This window comes from Phocoena sinus, chromosome 10 (genome assembly GCF_008692025.1).
Source record: "Phocoena sinus isolate mPhoSin1 chromosome 10, mPhoSin1.pri, whole genome shotgun sequence".
Lineage (NCBI taxonomy): Eukaryota > Metazoa > Chordata > Mammalia > Artiodactyla > Phocoenidae > Phocoena > Phocoena sinus.
In genome coordinates, this window is record NC_045772.1 from 18,399,070 (window position 1) to 18,414,004 (window position 14,935).

General features: G+C 49.2%; 1 protein-coding gene across 1 annotated transcript in view; it reads right to left on the reverse strand.

The window, feature by feature from the left end:
• Positions 1-14,935, reverse strand: part of STAB2 (stabilin 2) — a 157,632-nt gene that overhangs the window by 19,120 nt on the left and 123,577 nt on the right. The window contains 9 exon segments of the mRNA XM_032647269.1: positions 985-1,178; positions 2,908-3,015; positions 4,542-4,646; positions 6,414-6,563; positions 8,091-8,217; positions 9,335-9,391; positions 10,633-10,779; positions 13,165-13,254; positions 14,631-14,807. Coding sequence (XP_032503160.1) covers positions 985-1,178; positions 2,908-3,015; positions 4,542-4,646; positions 6,414-6,563; positions 8,091-8,217; positions 9,335-9,391; positions 10,633-10,779; positions 13,165-13,254; positions 14,631-14,807 — 1,155 coding nt within the window.

Consider the following 14,935-nt stretch of genomic DNA (forward strand, 5'->3'; position numbering starts at 1 on the left):
GGTGGGGACTGATTGCTCCGTCTTGCTTTTGCACAGGCTCAGGATGGAATGTCCTCCTTTACATCTCAGCTCAGATGTCGCTTCCCTGACTCCCGGTCCCTTTTTATCACACTGGCCTGATTTTTGTTCCTCCTGACTCTTGGCCCTCTCTGAAGGTATCTTGTACACTCATTTCTGTACTGAAGATGCCCCCTCCCCCTACTCGTGTGTAAGCTTTTGATCGCTACATCCTTGGCAGCTACAACAGCACAAAGTAGGTGCTTGATGACCATTTATTGAGTCAATGAATGATCCCATTTAATGTCCACAACAATCCTGTGAGGTTCGCAGTATTATGAGGCCCACTTTGTGAAGTGAGGAAACTGAGGCTCAGAGAGGTTAAGCAGCCAGCCCCAGACCACACAGCGTGTCAGGCCAGGAACAAAGACTCAAAGGCTGCCTGACTCTGAGTTCATGTTTATAACTATAATATAATCGACATCATCTCCCACCATCTTTCCTTCCCACCAGAGAAATGGGGCAACAGGGCACTGATTCCATTCTAGAAAGACCTGAGTGAGTGCCCAAACTGCACTTTTCCTGCCACCTCTTACCAACTTTTTTGGTTTGAATTAATTTTTATTTGGAATAATTTTAGATTTAGAGAAAAGTTGCAGAGAGAGAGTCTCCTTATATTCTCCACTCAGTTTCTCCTAACGTTAACATCTTCCAAAACCATAGTTCATTGTCAACACTAAAAACTTAGTGTTGGTGTATTATGATTAACTAAACAACAGACTTTATGTGGACTTCACCAGCTTTTCCAGTAAGGTCCTTTTTCTGCATAGGGTACCACTTCGTATTTAGCCCGCTGACTTAACAAGAAATAGACTCACGTGGGAAGAAGGCTTAGGAAGAGGCCAATGGTAACCCGAGTGGAGAAGCAAGGCTGAGCGAGGCACAAGGGCTCCCCACCCCCAATTTCCCCGGGGAGACGAGACTCACCGGGCCGGTCATCTGGCACGTGGCATGCTCATGACACCCGCCATTGAGGCCGTCCGCACAGGGGTCTATCTCCGTGCAGCTGTGGCCATCCCCCTGGTAGCCCTTCTGACAGCTGCAGGAGACCTTTGTGCCCTTCTGGGAGCACTTGGCGACCTTTGCACACCCCCCGTTGTTCTGTTTGCAGAAATCCACAACTGCAAGAGCAGAGGACAAGGGCTCAATGAACCACGCTCTGTGTAACACGGGCTTCAGATCGAGGTGTGGGTCACCCCAGGACCAGTGGCGCTGGGCGAGACAGCGGGCCCCAACATTTCAGTGCCTTCTCTCCCTGTGCCTGGTGGCCTCTGTGCTGCATTTGCCAACACTAGTGTCCCGTGGCGAACACCCTCATAGACCAGGCCTGGTGCCATCTGTCTACCTCTGCTCTTTTTTTTAATCACACACTTTACTTTGGTAGTAGTTTTCTAATGAGTTTGGGTTTTAGCGTTAGGACATAGTCGTGCGCACGCGTGTGCGCGTGTGCGTGTAGGGTTGGTGCACTACTGAGCACCCTGTGACACAGACATCGTTACCCCCATTCTGTAGATTAACAAATGGAAACTCAGAGCTTAACTGACCTGACCAAGGCAAACTAGCTACAACGTGGAGGGGCTGGGATTTAAAGCCAGGTTGGTTGGACTCCAAAGCCCGCACTTTCCCCACTGTTTTGTGTGCCCCTTAACCTTTGTTTTCTTGATCCCCCAAATTTCAACCTAATAGTAGATTAGCTCCAGCCTCAGGAGTAGCTGGAAAGCGCTCTGATTTCTCTCGTCTGACTTTTTGGCTAGAGTGGTGGCAGCCACTTGAGACCCTGAGAGCATGAACGTGACAAAAGGCCTCAGCCTAAGGCTGGCAGAGCAGAAAGACAGAACCTGGGTCTTTGCTGCCACTGCTGTTGCTGAGCTACTTCTAGACTGCCTCGTAGCAGATCACAGAACGACAGGTATAGCAAGATCTCAGTTCTGTAAAGAAAGTATATATCTCTATATGAATATCTACTCATGAGAACAGTTTGAAAGTATGCGTGCCCAGGACTAGTAGCTTTCCCCCAGTACCTATTGTCTTCTTATTCTATAGTAGTAGATTTTCAGCTGGGCTTCATGGTTGTCCAACTGAAGACTACATTTCCCAGGCTCCCCTGTCCTAGGTGTGACAGATGATGAGGTTCCAGCCAATGGGGTGGAAGCAGACAGGATTTTAGCCTCTTCTAGGTGTGTCCTTAAAGGGAGGAGGTTTGCCTCCTCTCTCTCCCTCTCTATCCTGCTGCCTGAGATGTGCTTTGGTAGTGACCATCTCGGGCCAGGCAAGTGAATGATGGCAGAGCAACAAGATAGAAGGAGTCTGGGACCCCAGATGACCTGTCAGAGTGAAACCCTATGTTAGCCCTGGATGCCTCCATGCAAACTGCTGTAAGAGATAAAAATAAACATTTAAACATCTGCCTTGTTTGTGCCACTGTTCATTTGGGTCTCTGTGTGGCTGAACCTATATTGCAACTACTAGAGACAGAGACAGTTCAGTGTTCAAAGTGGTTCTCACCGAGTGGTGAGAGCATGTGTAGGTTTCACTGTTGTCTTTTAAATACTGTAGTATAGTTTCTGAATTTTTTGAAGTAAGACTGGATTATCTGTAAAGTCACAAAAATACCATAAAACAAAGTGCATCACAGTTGGCAAAGCAGTTTCAAAGTCATGACCTGGGAAGTGGGCAGGTCAGGCATGAACAAACCCATCGAGGAAAACTGAGTCGCAGAGAGGGTGGGTATTGCCGAAGCAGTCCGAGCAGGAAGCAGAAGGGCCGGGATGGAGCCCAGGCACCCTGACCAAGAGCTGCTCTGCTCCTAGCACCTCGCTGCTATTCTACCCATGCCCGGATGGGACCTACCTGTACACGTTATTCCGTCCCCTTCATAACTCAGGTTACACTCACACGTGTTGTTCTCCTTACAGGTGGCATGAGCGGAACAAGGAGGCATGCACACGAGGGGCACAACTGCAAAGAAAGAGGTCACCATTCATCCCACACCGTGATGTGAAGGGTTGGGACCCACCTAAGGCATCTTCCTGAGACCCCTGAGATCTGGCCTGCCACTGTGTTTCAAAAGTGGCCCCTTATGGCGGGCGGACGGGGTGATTTGCTAAGGTCCCTCCCAGCCTGGAGATTCTGAGATTCCGGAATCACTCCTTTGTATCATTATTTATTTTATTATTTTTTTTTTTTGCGGTACGCGGGCCTCTCACTGTTGTGGCCTCTCCCGTTGTGGAGCACAGGCTCCGGACGCGCAGGCTCAGCGGCCATGGCTCATGGGCCCAGCCGCTCCGTGGCATGTGGGATCTTCCCGGACCGGGGCACGAACCCGTGTCCCCTGCATCGGCAGGCGGACTCTCAACCACTGCGCCACCAGGGAAGCCCGACTCCTTTGTATTATTAAGACATTACTTCTGAAATGTTATCCAGATTAAAACGCAAATATGTTACCGTTAGGGGCAACCAATGAACACTTTGTACCTCAGAGTCCGCTAGCAAGGGTGAAGTTAGCAGATTAGCTCTTTGGCCCTAAGGGCATGGGGTTCCAGAGGAGATGGTTAAATTGGAGGAGAAATTCCAAGGCCTTCTGTGGGCACTGCAGAGCCTGGGAGAAGTCTGGGGCTTTGGTGGCTGGAAGGGGCTGCAGTATCAGGAGGCAGCATGAAGCCACGGGAGGAGGACGGGGGAGAGAAGAGGGGGAAGAACTGAAGTTAAGGGGACTGCTGGGCTGCTGGAGCTTCAGGTTGCTGACGCCCACACGAAGAGCTTGGGCTTGCCCTTCTGCCCCCAGGGAGGATGAAGTGACAGTGCTTTACATGGGACCGGAACATGAGGCTTGGGCTTCAAGGGAGGCCTCAGAAAACTGACAGCTCAGTAAGGATCAAGGTCATGACAAGGATGACAGTGACAGATGGTGATAATGGCAGCTACTGTTTCTGAGTGCCCCACATGCACCGGACACCCCGAAACCATGACCCCGACCCTTACAACAATCCTCCCCTGAAAACCGTGCAACAGGCTCTCTTTTTTCGGACGAGCGCATCAAGCCTCGGGGAGGGTGGCTTAGCTGAGGCCGTCTGTCTAATAAGCAGCTGAATCAGGGGTCATATCCTGGACTCCAGGGAACAGCACGTTTTCTGTGAAACCCTTCACCTCTGTGTCTGCACACATCTGGGCCTGGACCACGATCCCGAGGGACCCTTCCTGCCCAATCCTGTATACTTTGCTTGAGGTGGGTCCTTCCATGATTGACAGGACTGCATGCTGGTTTCATGGGTTTGAGTTAAATCCTGTCATCTAGTTTCCTTCAAGTCACCAGATCTCCGGACCCTGGGGCCACACAACCAAGTCATCTGTTCCTCGTGGAAAAGGGAACCCCTGCCTTGTTGTTTTTTTCCGATGTCGCTAAGACCCCCACCCTCAGTCGGCCGCTCTCGGCGGGGTCCGCTGCAGCACAGGGCCGCCGGCAGGTGGCCGCCCCCAGGACAGACCTGTCTGAGTGTCACAGAAGCGGCCCGTCCACCCCGTTTCACAGACGCACTGCCCAGAGCCCGTGATCCCGTCGTTGCACTGTCCATGGTCCGAGCAGCCACAGGCTGTAGAGCAAGTTGGGGTGTGATCAGTTGGCAGAGATCAGGGATTGAAATCCAATCAACCAAGCCCACTGACCACATGCTGGCTGTGCTGTTGGTTTGGAAGGCACCGTGTTTATCCACATTCATTCACTCATTCATTTATATCATTCATTCAGACTTTCAAAAAATAACCAATCCAGTGGCTATCATGAGGCAGACACTACCAGGCGATGAGGTTACAGCAGAAAACCCAAGACATAAGGTCCCTGTCCTCAGGGAGCTTACAGTCTAGCAGTACCTGGTTATCGAACACGTAATAATAAATACAGGGATTGCTGTAAACACAGAAGTAGAGGGTATCATGGGGTATGTAACTGAACAGTAGGTGGAGGGAACATCATCTGGGCCTCCTAACAGAGAAATGGACTGAATGGTCAAGACTTCAAGAAATATACCAGTCCTTCTGCTTACCACCTCCAGCAGCACCACGCTAGCCCACGGCACCGCCGGCTCTCACCCAGAACGTGGCATTAGCCTCCCCAAAGCTGGCCCTGCTTCTGCTCGTGTGCTCCCATGGTGCACTCTCCACGGGGCAGCTGGGGTGGTCCTTTCCAATCTGCTCAGGACAACCCCCCCCCCCGCCCCCCATTCACAATCCTTTACTGGCCGCCATCACACTTAGATTAGACGCTGAAGACCTGTCTCTGGGCAAGAAGCTCCTATGTTATCTGGCCCCTGGCGACCTTCAGATTCCTTCTTCTCCCTTTCTCCCTCTTCTTTGCCCACACTGCTCAGCCACCTTGGCCGCTCTGCTGTTCCTTGCATGCCAAGCCCACGCCTGCCTCAGGGACTTTGCACTTGCTTGTCTCTCTTCCAGGAAAGCCATTCCTCTAGCCTGCACTGTCCATCAGAGCAGCCGCTCATCACACGTGGCTATCTAAATGTAAACTAATTAAAAAAACCAAAACTCAGTTCCTTAGTCACAGGTTTTGAGTACTCAACATCTACTTGTGGCTAGCGGCTACCATTCCTCGTGGCGGAGTTACAGAGCATTTCCATCATCACTGAAATTTGACCGGACAGAGCTGCTATTGACAGTCCCACTCCCGGCCCCTCACCTCTGTTAGGTCTCTACTCAAATATTTCATGAGATGTCTTCTGGACCACTGCCTCCTTTCTATCTCGATTCCCTTCATCTGCTTCATCTTCTTTATGCCTTTATATCTATTTTTGTTTCTGTCATCTTTGTTTCCTCCCTTTGAATGTACACTCCTTGAAAGCTGGGATTTTGAAAGCTAAGCTCTGTAACTTAGAACCATTCCTGGCTTTTGATCAAGTCACTAAGCCTCTTTGTGCCTCAGCTTCTTCATCTGGTTAAGTGGGGATAATAAAGAGTACCCACCTCAAAGGCTTGTTGTGAGGATTAGATGGTACAACATACCTGCCTGGCACATAGTAGGCACTCCACACACATTAGCTGTCAACATTAGTAAGGACTCAGCATATATGTGATAGCTGAATGACTGAATGAGTGCTGGTCGGCCACAGCTTGCCCTGGTGGCTGCAGGGGATGTGAGTTTCACTTCTAGAGGGGAGGCTCTTTCAGTGGATGGAAACTGGGAATATATCCAAGGAGGAAAAAAGCATGTGAGGGCAGGCGGATGGGAGGTGGGTGGCCGGGAAAGAGAGGAAGAAGGATGCTTCCAGCTCAGGTGGATGGTGTGCATCGGGGCAGGGAGCATACAGCCGGACGACAGGCAGAAGCTCAGGGGAGTGGGTGCCACATACGCTGACAGTCAGGCCCGAATCTCCCTGGCCAGCACAGCTCACACGCTGTCCCGTTGAAGCCAGTGTTGCATTTACACTGTCCCGCGGGTGAGTACTGATCGAGGCAGACACCCCGGTTGTTACATGGGGTATCTGGTCCTCCAGGGCAGGCTGGAAGAGATGAAACAGCAGTGACTCAACAGGCTCCCCAGACCCAGAGCAGCTCAGCGTCTTTGTGAACATGCTGCTAACCCATCCTTAGCTGTGGGTTCTGTCCTCTGTGGCCCCGGGGACATATCCACATAGTGTCACTGGATGTTTAGAGCAACCCACTGGCCTATGGCTTAACTGTATCTGATAGGGGGGCTTCCCTGGTGGCGCAGTGGTTGAGAGTCCGCCTGCCGGTGCAGGGGACGCGGGTTCGTGCCCCGGTCCGGGAAGATCCCACATGCCGCGGAGCGGCTGGGCCCGTGAGCCATGGCCGCTGAGCCTGCACGTCCGGAGCCTGTGCTCCGCGACAGGAGAGGCCACAACAGTGAGAGGCCCACGTACCACACACAAAAAAAAAAAAAAAAAAAAAAAAAAAATCTATCTATCTATCTATCTATCTAATAGGACTGGCAGAGCAATATACTGAACTGTGCACTGTATTTGGGGGTCAGGAGACCTGGATTTGTGTTGATCTGGGCTGAATAATGAACTTGCTCTGAGCTTCGGTTCTCTTAGCTCTAGAGGAGGAGGGGGAGGGTGATGACAGAGTGCCCACTCTGAGGATCAGATGAGACACTGTAACCAAGAGCATTTGAAAATATAAAGCGCTGAACAAATATAAGGGATGACACTGACTTTTATCAATGGTCTGTGCTTTAGTGATGGAGAGTGGAGTGGAGGCTGAGTGACTGCGTGGACTCCCAGCCCAGAATTTTCTCAACTGGACCGTGGTGAATGGAGTATGCATGGTACTTAAGTGTGCTTCTTATCCAATCTGTGCCTTGATTTCGTCATCTGTAAAATGGGGATGACAAGGGAACCTACTTCTTAGGGGTTGCTGCGAGGTTCAGATGTTCCCATATATGGGAAGTAGCACTCAATAAATGTGCTCACTTAAATCAATGCATGGTGGAGGGGAAGTTCTATGGCATTTGTTATGCTTTTGCTGCTGCGTTATTGGCTAGAAGTCGTATCTAGACAAAGGGGTTTCAGGAGCCCTTTCCTGAAAGGGTGAGGTGAGGGAGGGAGGGCGACGTTACACATAACGGGAGATTTCAGGAAATAATGGCCCATTCATATCACAGTTGTATATAGCAACCTGCCAAGGTAGATGTCTTTAGACGCGTTTAAACTAGCATGCTTATCAGTATCACAGACTGGTGTCAGAAATGAAATATGGTGTTTCTAACACCATGGGAAATGTCTCATGCTATAACATCAAGCAGAAAAGCATGACACATGATTTACAATCTATGCACAGTAGAATCTCAACTCTGTAAAAACCAAATATGACAAGACAAAGAAAAAAGGAAAGCTGCACAGCTCTTCAGAATAATTGCTTTTGGATCTTTTCTTAGCAGAATCATTAAGAGTGATATAGTCCCCTGCTCCCCGTGCCCCCCCCGGCCCCCCATACAGTACTTTCAAATGCTCCACAGTGATTGTACAATCATTTCAGAATTGCGAGGCAGTAAGAGGCTCCCTTACCCTGACAGTCTGGCCAGAAGTAGCCCTTGCAGCACTTGGGGAGCTGTATCACCAGGGTGCACTGCTGCTTGCAGCCTTCCAGGTTCCTCCTGAAGGGCAAGTCGTACAGACACTTCCGCTTCTCACCCTAAAGGAAGAGATTGAACCATCCCTCCACCTTCCATCCCCTTGGGCTCTAGTCCACCCCCAGTGGGGGAACCTGGGTACTGCCCAAGTAGAAAATGGGAGTCAATGGTCATGAGCCCTGTACAGGGAATTCTCTTCTTAGGGGTGTAGAGAGACAAATGAATGGGGGAGGGGGCAGAGGTGGAGTCCATGGGAAGAAGATTTCTCCCCATCTTAATCCTTAGAGCTGTTTGCAAAAGGTGTGGTTGCCTGAGAAGGGAGTGGGAAAGAGGTGGCTTTCTATCAGGAGAGGGGTCTGTGGCCAGGCCCCAGGAACATCAGTAGAGAGGGTATGGGGTTACAGTTCATTTTGTAGGGGTGTTTCTGTGAGAGGGGTTACTGGTAGAGTAGAAAGAGCTTGGCTTTGGAGTAAGTACTAAAACTAATACTTAATGAGCACTTGCTATGTGCCAGGCTCTGTACCCACATTTAAAAACTTACTTTTCCTAATAATCACACACAGAACTGTTATTAGCTCCATTTTGCAGAGGCAAAAACATATAAAATGACTTGCCAAAGATTACCCATGAGAATTTGACCCCATAACTGTGGACCCCAAATTTCATTGGCTTAACCATTCCTCTTACATTGCATGCTGGGCTCTAATCCTAGCTTTGCTCCTTACTAGCTGTGTGGCCTCGGGCTGATTGCTTATCCTCTCTGAGGCTCATCTGTTGTAAGTGGAGGTAATATATTTTTCTATAGGTATTATAATGGGGAATAGGGATAATGTCAAAATAAAGGGGCCAGCACAGAGCCGGGGACATGAACAGCAACCAACAAAATACAACTATTATTTTTATAATTATCTTTGCAACCCCTCCTAGGTCTGTAATCCCATGACTCTCCTAGACAGTTCTTAAAAGATGGATAGTGGGTTGACAGGCTGCCTGGGCTAAGAATGTTCATCTCTAATCCCACTGGCCTGACTGTTGAAAGAAAGACATAAACTAATTACACACAGTTATAACACACTTGCAGATGTACACGCATGCACACTCACAGCTACCAGGAGACTGGGGTCTGATAGAGAAACAAACCTCTCACTCTCCAAACGTTATCACTGTGCTCATAATTACCTTCGGTTTAGTCCACCTGGGGCAGCTGGGAGTATGAACACAGCTCCCACAGTTCCCCTAGTACGCAAGAAAAGAAACACTTAAAAATCCAGAATATTGGGAAACACAAGGAATGCCCCAGGTTAATGCCTTGATTATGTGACTAAAAAATTAAGATTCTGGCTATGATCAAGAATATAAAAGCAAACACTCTGAAGGTATGTCGTGGACCTCAATTCCTTAGTCTAGTTCTTTGAGGTAAAAATTCCCTGTTAGATGGGGGTGGACCAGGGCGGGGTCACACAGGCACACGGTATGGCAGCAGTGGGAAATGTGGATGCAGGTGTCAGTTCCATTATAAATCAGCTGTAATTCTTCTAGCTAATCACATTCTTTGATCCTTAGTCTTCTGATCTATAAAACAGGGATAATAATTCTTGTTGCTATTTGATTTTCAGGGGATTGATTGGTGAAGAAAAACGATTAACTGAAAAAACTGTCTGTGTATATACTCTGAAAGTGAAGAAATTAACAACTGGTTTTTCATCTCCTACTTCGGCTGTTATCCTAGTAATTTGGGATATTTATCGAATGCCTACAAGTTGCCCGGTACAGAAATCAACCGGTGACAGACTTTGCCATGTAAGTCACTCCACCTCTTTGAGACTCAATTTCCAAGTTTGCATAATAGAGTAGATGATAACTGCCTTCTACTATTGGATAGGGGTTAAGATGAGCATTGAGCCAAACAGTAGGCTCAAAGGTCAATAAATGGCACTGGGTGGATGAATGTGTGTGAGATGTACACACGCCTCAAACAGTGCAGGACCCGGGACGGAAGTTCAGTCAGTGTTAATGAATGAGCAAATGAATGGCGGTATGGTGGCATGTATTAGATGGAACCATATGAAACGGCCACTTTTGTAGTCATACCCTGTCAAGTACGGCATTTCTCACGGTTTATTCTGGCAGAGGCTCAAAAAGTGCTTGTAGAATGGTTAAGTGAATGACTGAATGGGTGGGTGGGTTTGAAAATGACTGGTAGAACAGTGGCACACAGTCGGTTCCCAACAACTGTTTCCTTAACAGCAGGGGGATGGATGGATGGGTGTGTGGGTGCATAAATGAGCACGGGCAAGGCTTGTACGGGACTAAGTAGACGTTAATCTGAAGAGCACTGTCATGTAGCGCTCTGATCCCTTGGGTCCCGTGTTCACTGGGGACCAGCCCTCTGTGGCTTCACAGCAGGGTCCCACAACCCATGAGGGCTGTTCCTTGGCCCAAGGTTCCCTTACTACAGTAGTGTTTTTAGGACTGACCGAGACATCGAACGTGGTAAAAGTGTCACAGCGGCCCCCCAGGGTGGGGTCGATCAGTAGACAGTCAATGCCGTAGGCCACGCCCAGGTCAAATAAGAGCTCCCGCTGCACAATTCTGCACATTTGGCCGTTCAGGAAGAGCTCGCCCTGTGACAGAGGGAGAGAGAGCAGGGGAACAGTCAACCATCCTCAGACTTCTCCTCTTCCCAGGCCATGGAATGTGGCCAGCACCTGCTAGAGTCACAGAGAACTGATAACGTACCGACGGCCAACATCTTTATCTCAGACACGCAGTATGTATTACATCCGAGTACTGTCCTTCATGCTTTACCTGTGCAAATTCTTTCAATCCTCACAACATCCCGAGGATGTGGCTACTCTTGCTGGTATCCCCATTCACGGATGAAGAGACGGAGGCAGTGAGTGGTTAGATAACTTGCGAAGGTGACACAGTCAGTAAGTGGTGGTGCAGGCATTCATGCCCAGGCTGGCAGCCTCAGCCCACACTCCTGGCCAGTCGACAACACTGCCTCTACCAAAGTAGAAACGCTGGCAGTGGGGGTAACAGGGTGGGGTAGGGATGGCCTGGCCGTGGCTCAGGATAAACCTGGTTGACACGGCCATGTCGCGTACAGCTACCCAGTTTTCATATTTAGTGCCAGCACCTAGCAGAGCTACCGGTACAACTTCCTTTCCAAAATATACACCGATGGGCTTTACCCTTTTAACGACAACAACTTTTTCACGTATACTAGGCATTGTCTAAACTGTGCTCTAGATACATGATTTTGTTTAATGCTTGCAACAGTCCTCAGGCTTTCTTTCCTAAGGTCCACCCAGCTAGTAAATTGACGGATATATTTCCCTCCCAGGAAGCAAATGCTTTTAGAAAGTTGCATGAAAAGAAAAAGATAAATCTCTCTCTAGTGTTTGATGGGATGTACACTGTGTAACTCAGTGGAAAGAGCCCTGGAAAACTGCAGTTGAATCCCCCCACTTCTACTTATACACTGTGTGAACAAGTCCCTGAACTTCCCTGAGGTTTAATTGTTTTTACCAGGTGAATAGGATTAATGATTCCATTGCCTAGGGTTGTTATAAAGTTCCAACTCAATAGTACTCTGGGGACTTCCCTGGTGGTCCAGTGGTACAGAATCCGCCTTCCAATGCAGGGGACGCGGATTCCATCCCTGGTCAGGGAACTAAGATTCCACATGCCGTGGAGCAACTAAGCCCGTGTGCCACAACTACTGAGCTCGTTTGCCTCAACTAGAGAGGCTGCGTGCTAGAAACTACAGAGCCCATGCACTCTGGAACCCACGCATCACAACTAGAGAAGAGAAAACCCACACGCCACAACTAGAGAGAAGCCTGCGCACCACAACGAAGAGCCTGCGCGCCGCAACGAAAAATCCTGTGTGCTGCAACTAAGACCTGATGCAGCCAAAAAAAAAAAAAAGTACTCTGAGTACAAAGTGCCTGAAAGTTCTATTAGCACTCAGGATGAGCAGTGAACATTTTTCTTCTTCTTCTTTGATACATGTCCAGTTTGGTCTATGGAGACAGTATAGTTGATCTCAAGAGAGTACGTACATTAGGACAACTTTCCAGAAGTTGGGATGTAAAGATGCTAACTAACACTCTTCATATTTGGTAACAAATTCAATGCAATTCCAATCCAATCACCAAAGGGATTCTGGCTTGTCAGAAGATGTAAACAGAATGTTATCTGGGACTTCTCAGAAGGCTCCTTGAAGGTAATCAACTCAGCTTGGAGCTGCATCCCTTTTGCCCTTTCTCCTTTCTACTGCCTGGAAAGTGGACATGATGGCTGGAGCTCCAACAGTTATGTTGGACCTTGAGGTGACTGTGAGGCTGGAAACATGTGCTGCAGAGCAGGAAGACAGAAGGAGCTCCCCCAGTGAGCCATCATACTAGCTCTGGATTGGCTACTTCCAGATTTTTTTTTTTATAAGACAGAGAAACCCTTACATATTTAAGCCACTGCCATTTTCCATTAAATAAAAGATAGAGGATGTAGCTACTATTATCCCATCAGACCCATTCATCACATGGAATTACAGGAAGGTAATATTGTTAAGGAGCTAGCCAAGGAAGGTGAAAATTGCAAATTTTCTCTTTGTTGGCCTATCTAGGTAGATGTAACCTAGAGCTGGCTCTGACATGCTTTGAGAAGGCTGGAGGGGAAGCTGCAGCAGGGCTGGGAAGGAAGGAAAAGGAATGACAGTGTACTTTCTTGCTTCAGGGAAGCGTCTCACACTGGAAAATAAATCTTCCCCAAAAATCAACCAAAAGCTGCTCTCTGCAAGTGTAAAGGGAGGCTCCCTGACACCTGGTGAGGGCTTGGGCTGGCCAGGACTTATCGGGTTTTTCATATCCACTTAGGGGAGATAGCCCTGAAGGCAGTGAGAGAAAAGAGCTTGCTGTCAACGTGGGAAAAAATGAACAACTCCTGGAAGGGGCAGTGGTTGGAGAATGCACTCCCAACTTCCACTGGGTGACAATACTCACGATGTCACTGCCAGCTCCGCACTTCACACTCAGCTCGGAACCTTGCAGGGTCTTCCAGGTAGCAGACCTGGGGAGATCCACTGCCAAAACCTGTAGGAGCGATGATGCCACATTAACACCCCAAATCTGGGCTGAAGAATGGCCCCAAGGAGCTTCGCCAACAAACCAAATTCAGACACAATTTTTCTAAGAGTTCTAATAATTCCAGCTTTAAAATGACAGCAGATATAATCAAAAGCAAGAATAAGCGTGGGCTCTCTAGGAAGCTGGACATTTTTTCTGTGGGGAAAGTCTCCTCCAGCTGGTTTCAATCAGCCTTCCATCCCCATCTATGCTCGGGAGTCCATGGAAGATGCTGTGTTGGTGTATGAAGCCCGTGGCAGGATCAGAGTTAGGGAGATGGCATAGGGCGCTGTGATGGGTTGAATTGTGTCCCCTCAAAAGTTTTACTGAAGTCTTGGTCCCCATTACCTCAAAATGTGACCTTGCTTGGAAATAAGATCATTGCAGATGTAATTAGTTGAGATGAGGTCATACCAGAGTAGAGTAAACCCTTAATCCAATATGACTGGTGCCTTCTTAAGAAGAGAGGAGAGTGCCATGTGAAGACACGGAAACACACAGGGAGAAGATACGAGAGCCATGTGATAACAGGGCCAGAGACTGGAGGGACGCACTAAAAGGCAGGGTTGCCAAGGATGTCTGGCAACCATCAGAAGCTAAGAGAGAGGCAGGGAGCAGACCCTCCCCCAGAGCTTTCAGCAGGAACAGCCTTGTCAACACTGTGATTTCAGACCTCTGGCCTCCAGAGCTCTGAGGGAATACATTTCTGTTGTTTCAAGCCACCCAGTTTGTGGTAATTGGTTATGGCAGCCTTAGGAAACTACTACAGTTCCTACCAATTAACCAGAGGGAGGGCATTTGGCCTTCTTGGATTAGGTGTCTCATTCCTGGAGGGAAACAGGGTCCTGGCTGAGGACCCAAAGAGACAGGGTTTTAGCAAGAGCTGCCATGTTCCCACAAGATCCTGCTTCCCTGATCACAGAGGATCAGCTCAGGAGCCAACAGCTGGCCACAGCTGGATGAATCAGACCTTTGCCTAGAAACTCTGGAATTGGGAGAGATAAGAGTCATTCTGGGAGAAACTTGGGGACTGTCGTCAACGGCCACTTTGCCATGTGAACTAGGGCAGGGAGGAAGCTGGTCTGCAGTACAAGAGGGGAGGGATGCTCTTGGGTGTTGGTTAAAGTTGGGACAAAAACAGTGGCCAGTGGGAGAAACAGAACGAGATGTGCTACACTGCAGGGGTCAATTCACCACAGGCAGTCAGAGGAGGACACAGCGGGGCAGGGGATGCTCAGGCCACCTTTGCACCGTAGTGGGGGGGTGGAGATGCACGGACAATTCCTGGATTTGATCACCCCAGGGGCACCCCCGCAACTCCCGTCTGTGTGAAAACAAAATACCTTGGAATCTCGGATCACGTGGAACTTCAAATATTCCTTCAACTTGTCCTTGTTGTCTTGGTTGAACAGGAAATCCTGTTGTTCAGGGGGCAGGGCTTGGAGGGCTTGGTCGCTGGGCCAGAAGAGAGTGACCGGGGTGTGGATAGGGTCAGTGATGACATTCAGCAAGCCCGAGTCCTGAAACGCAGGGGGCTGGTCACCTGCGCAGCAAAGCCCAGCCAAGAGGCACAGGCTCTCCTTGAGGACCAGAGCCAGCCAGCCCGGGGTCCCCTCCGTGCCTGCCCTGGGGCTTCTGGGGACTCTGG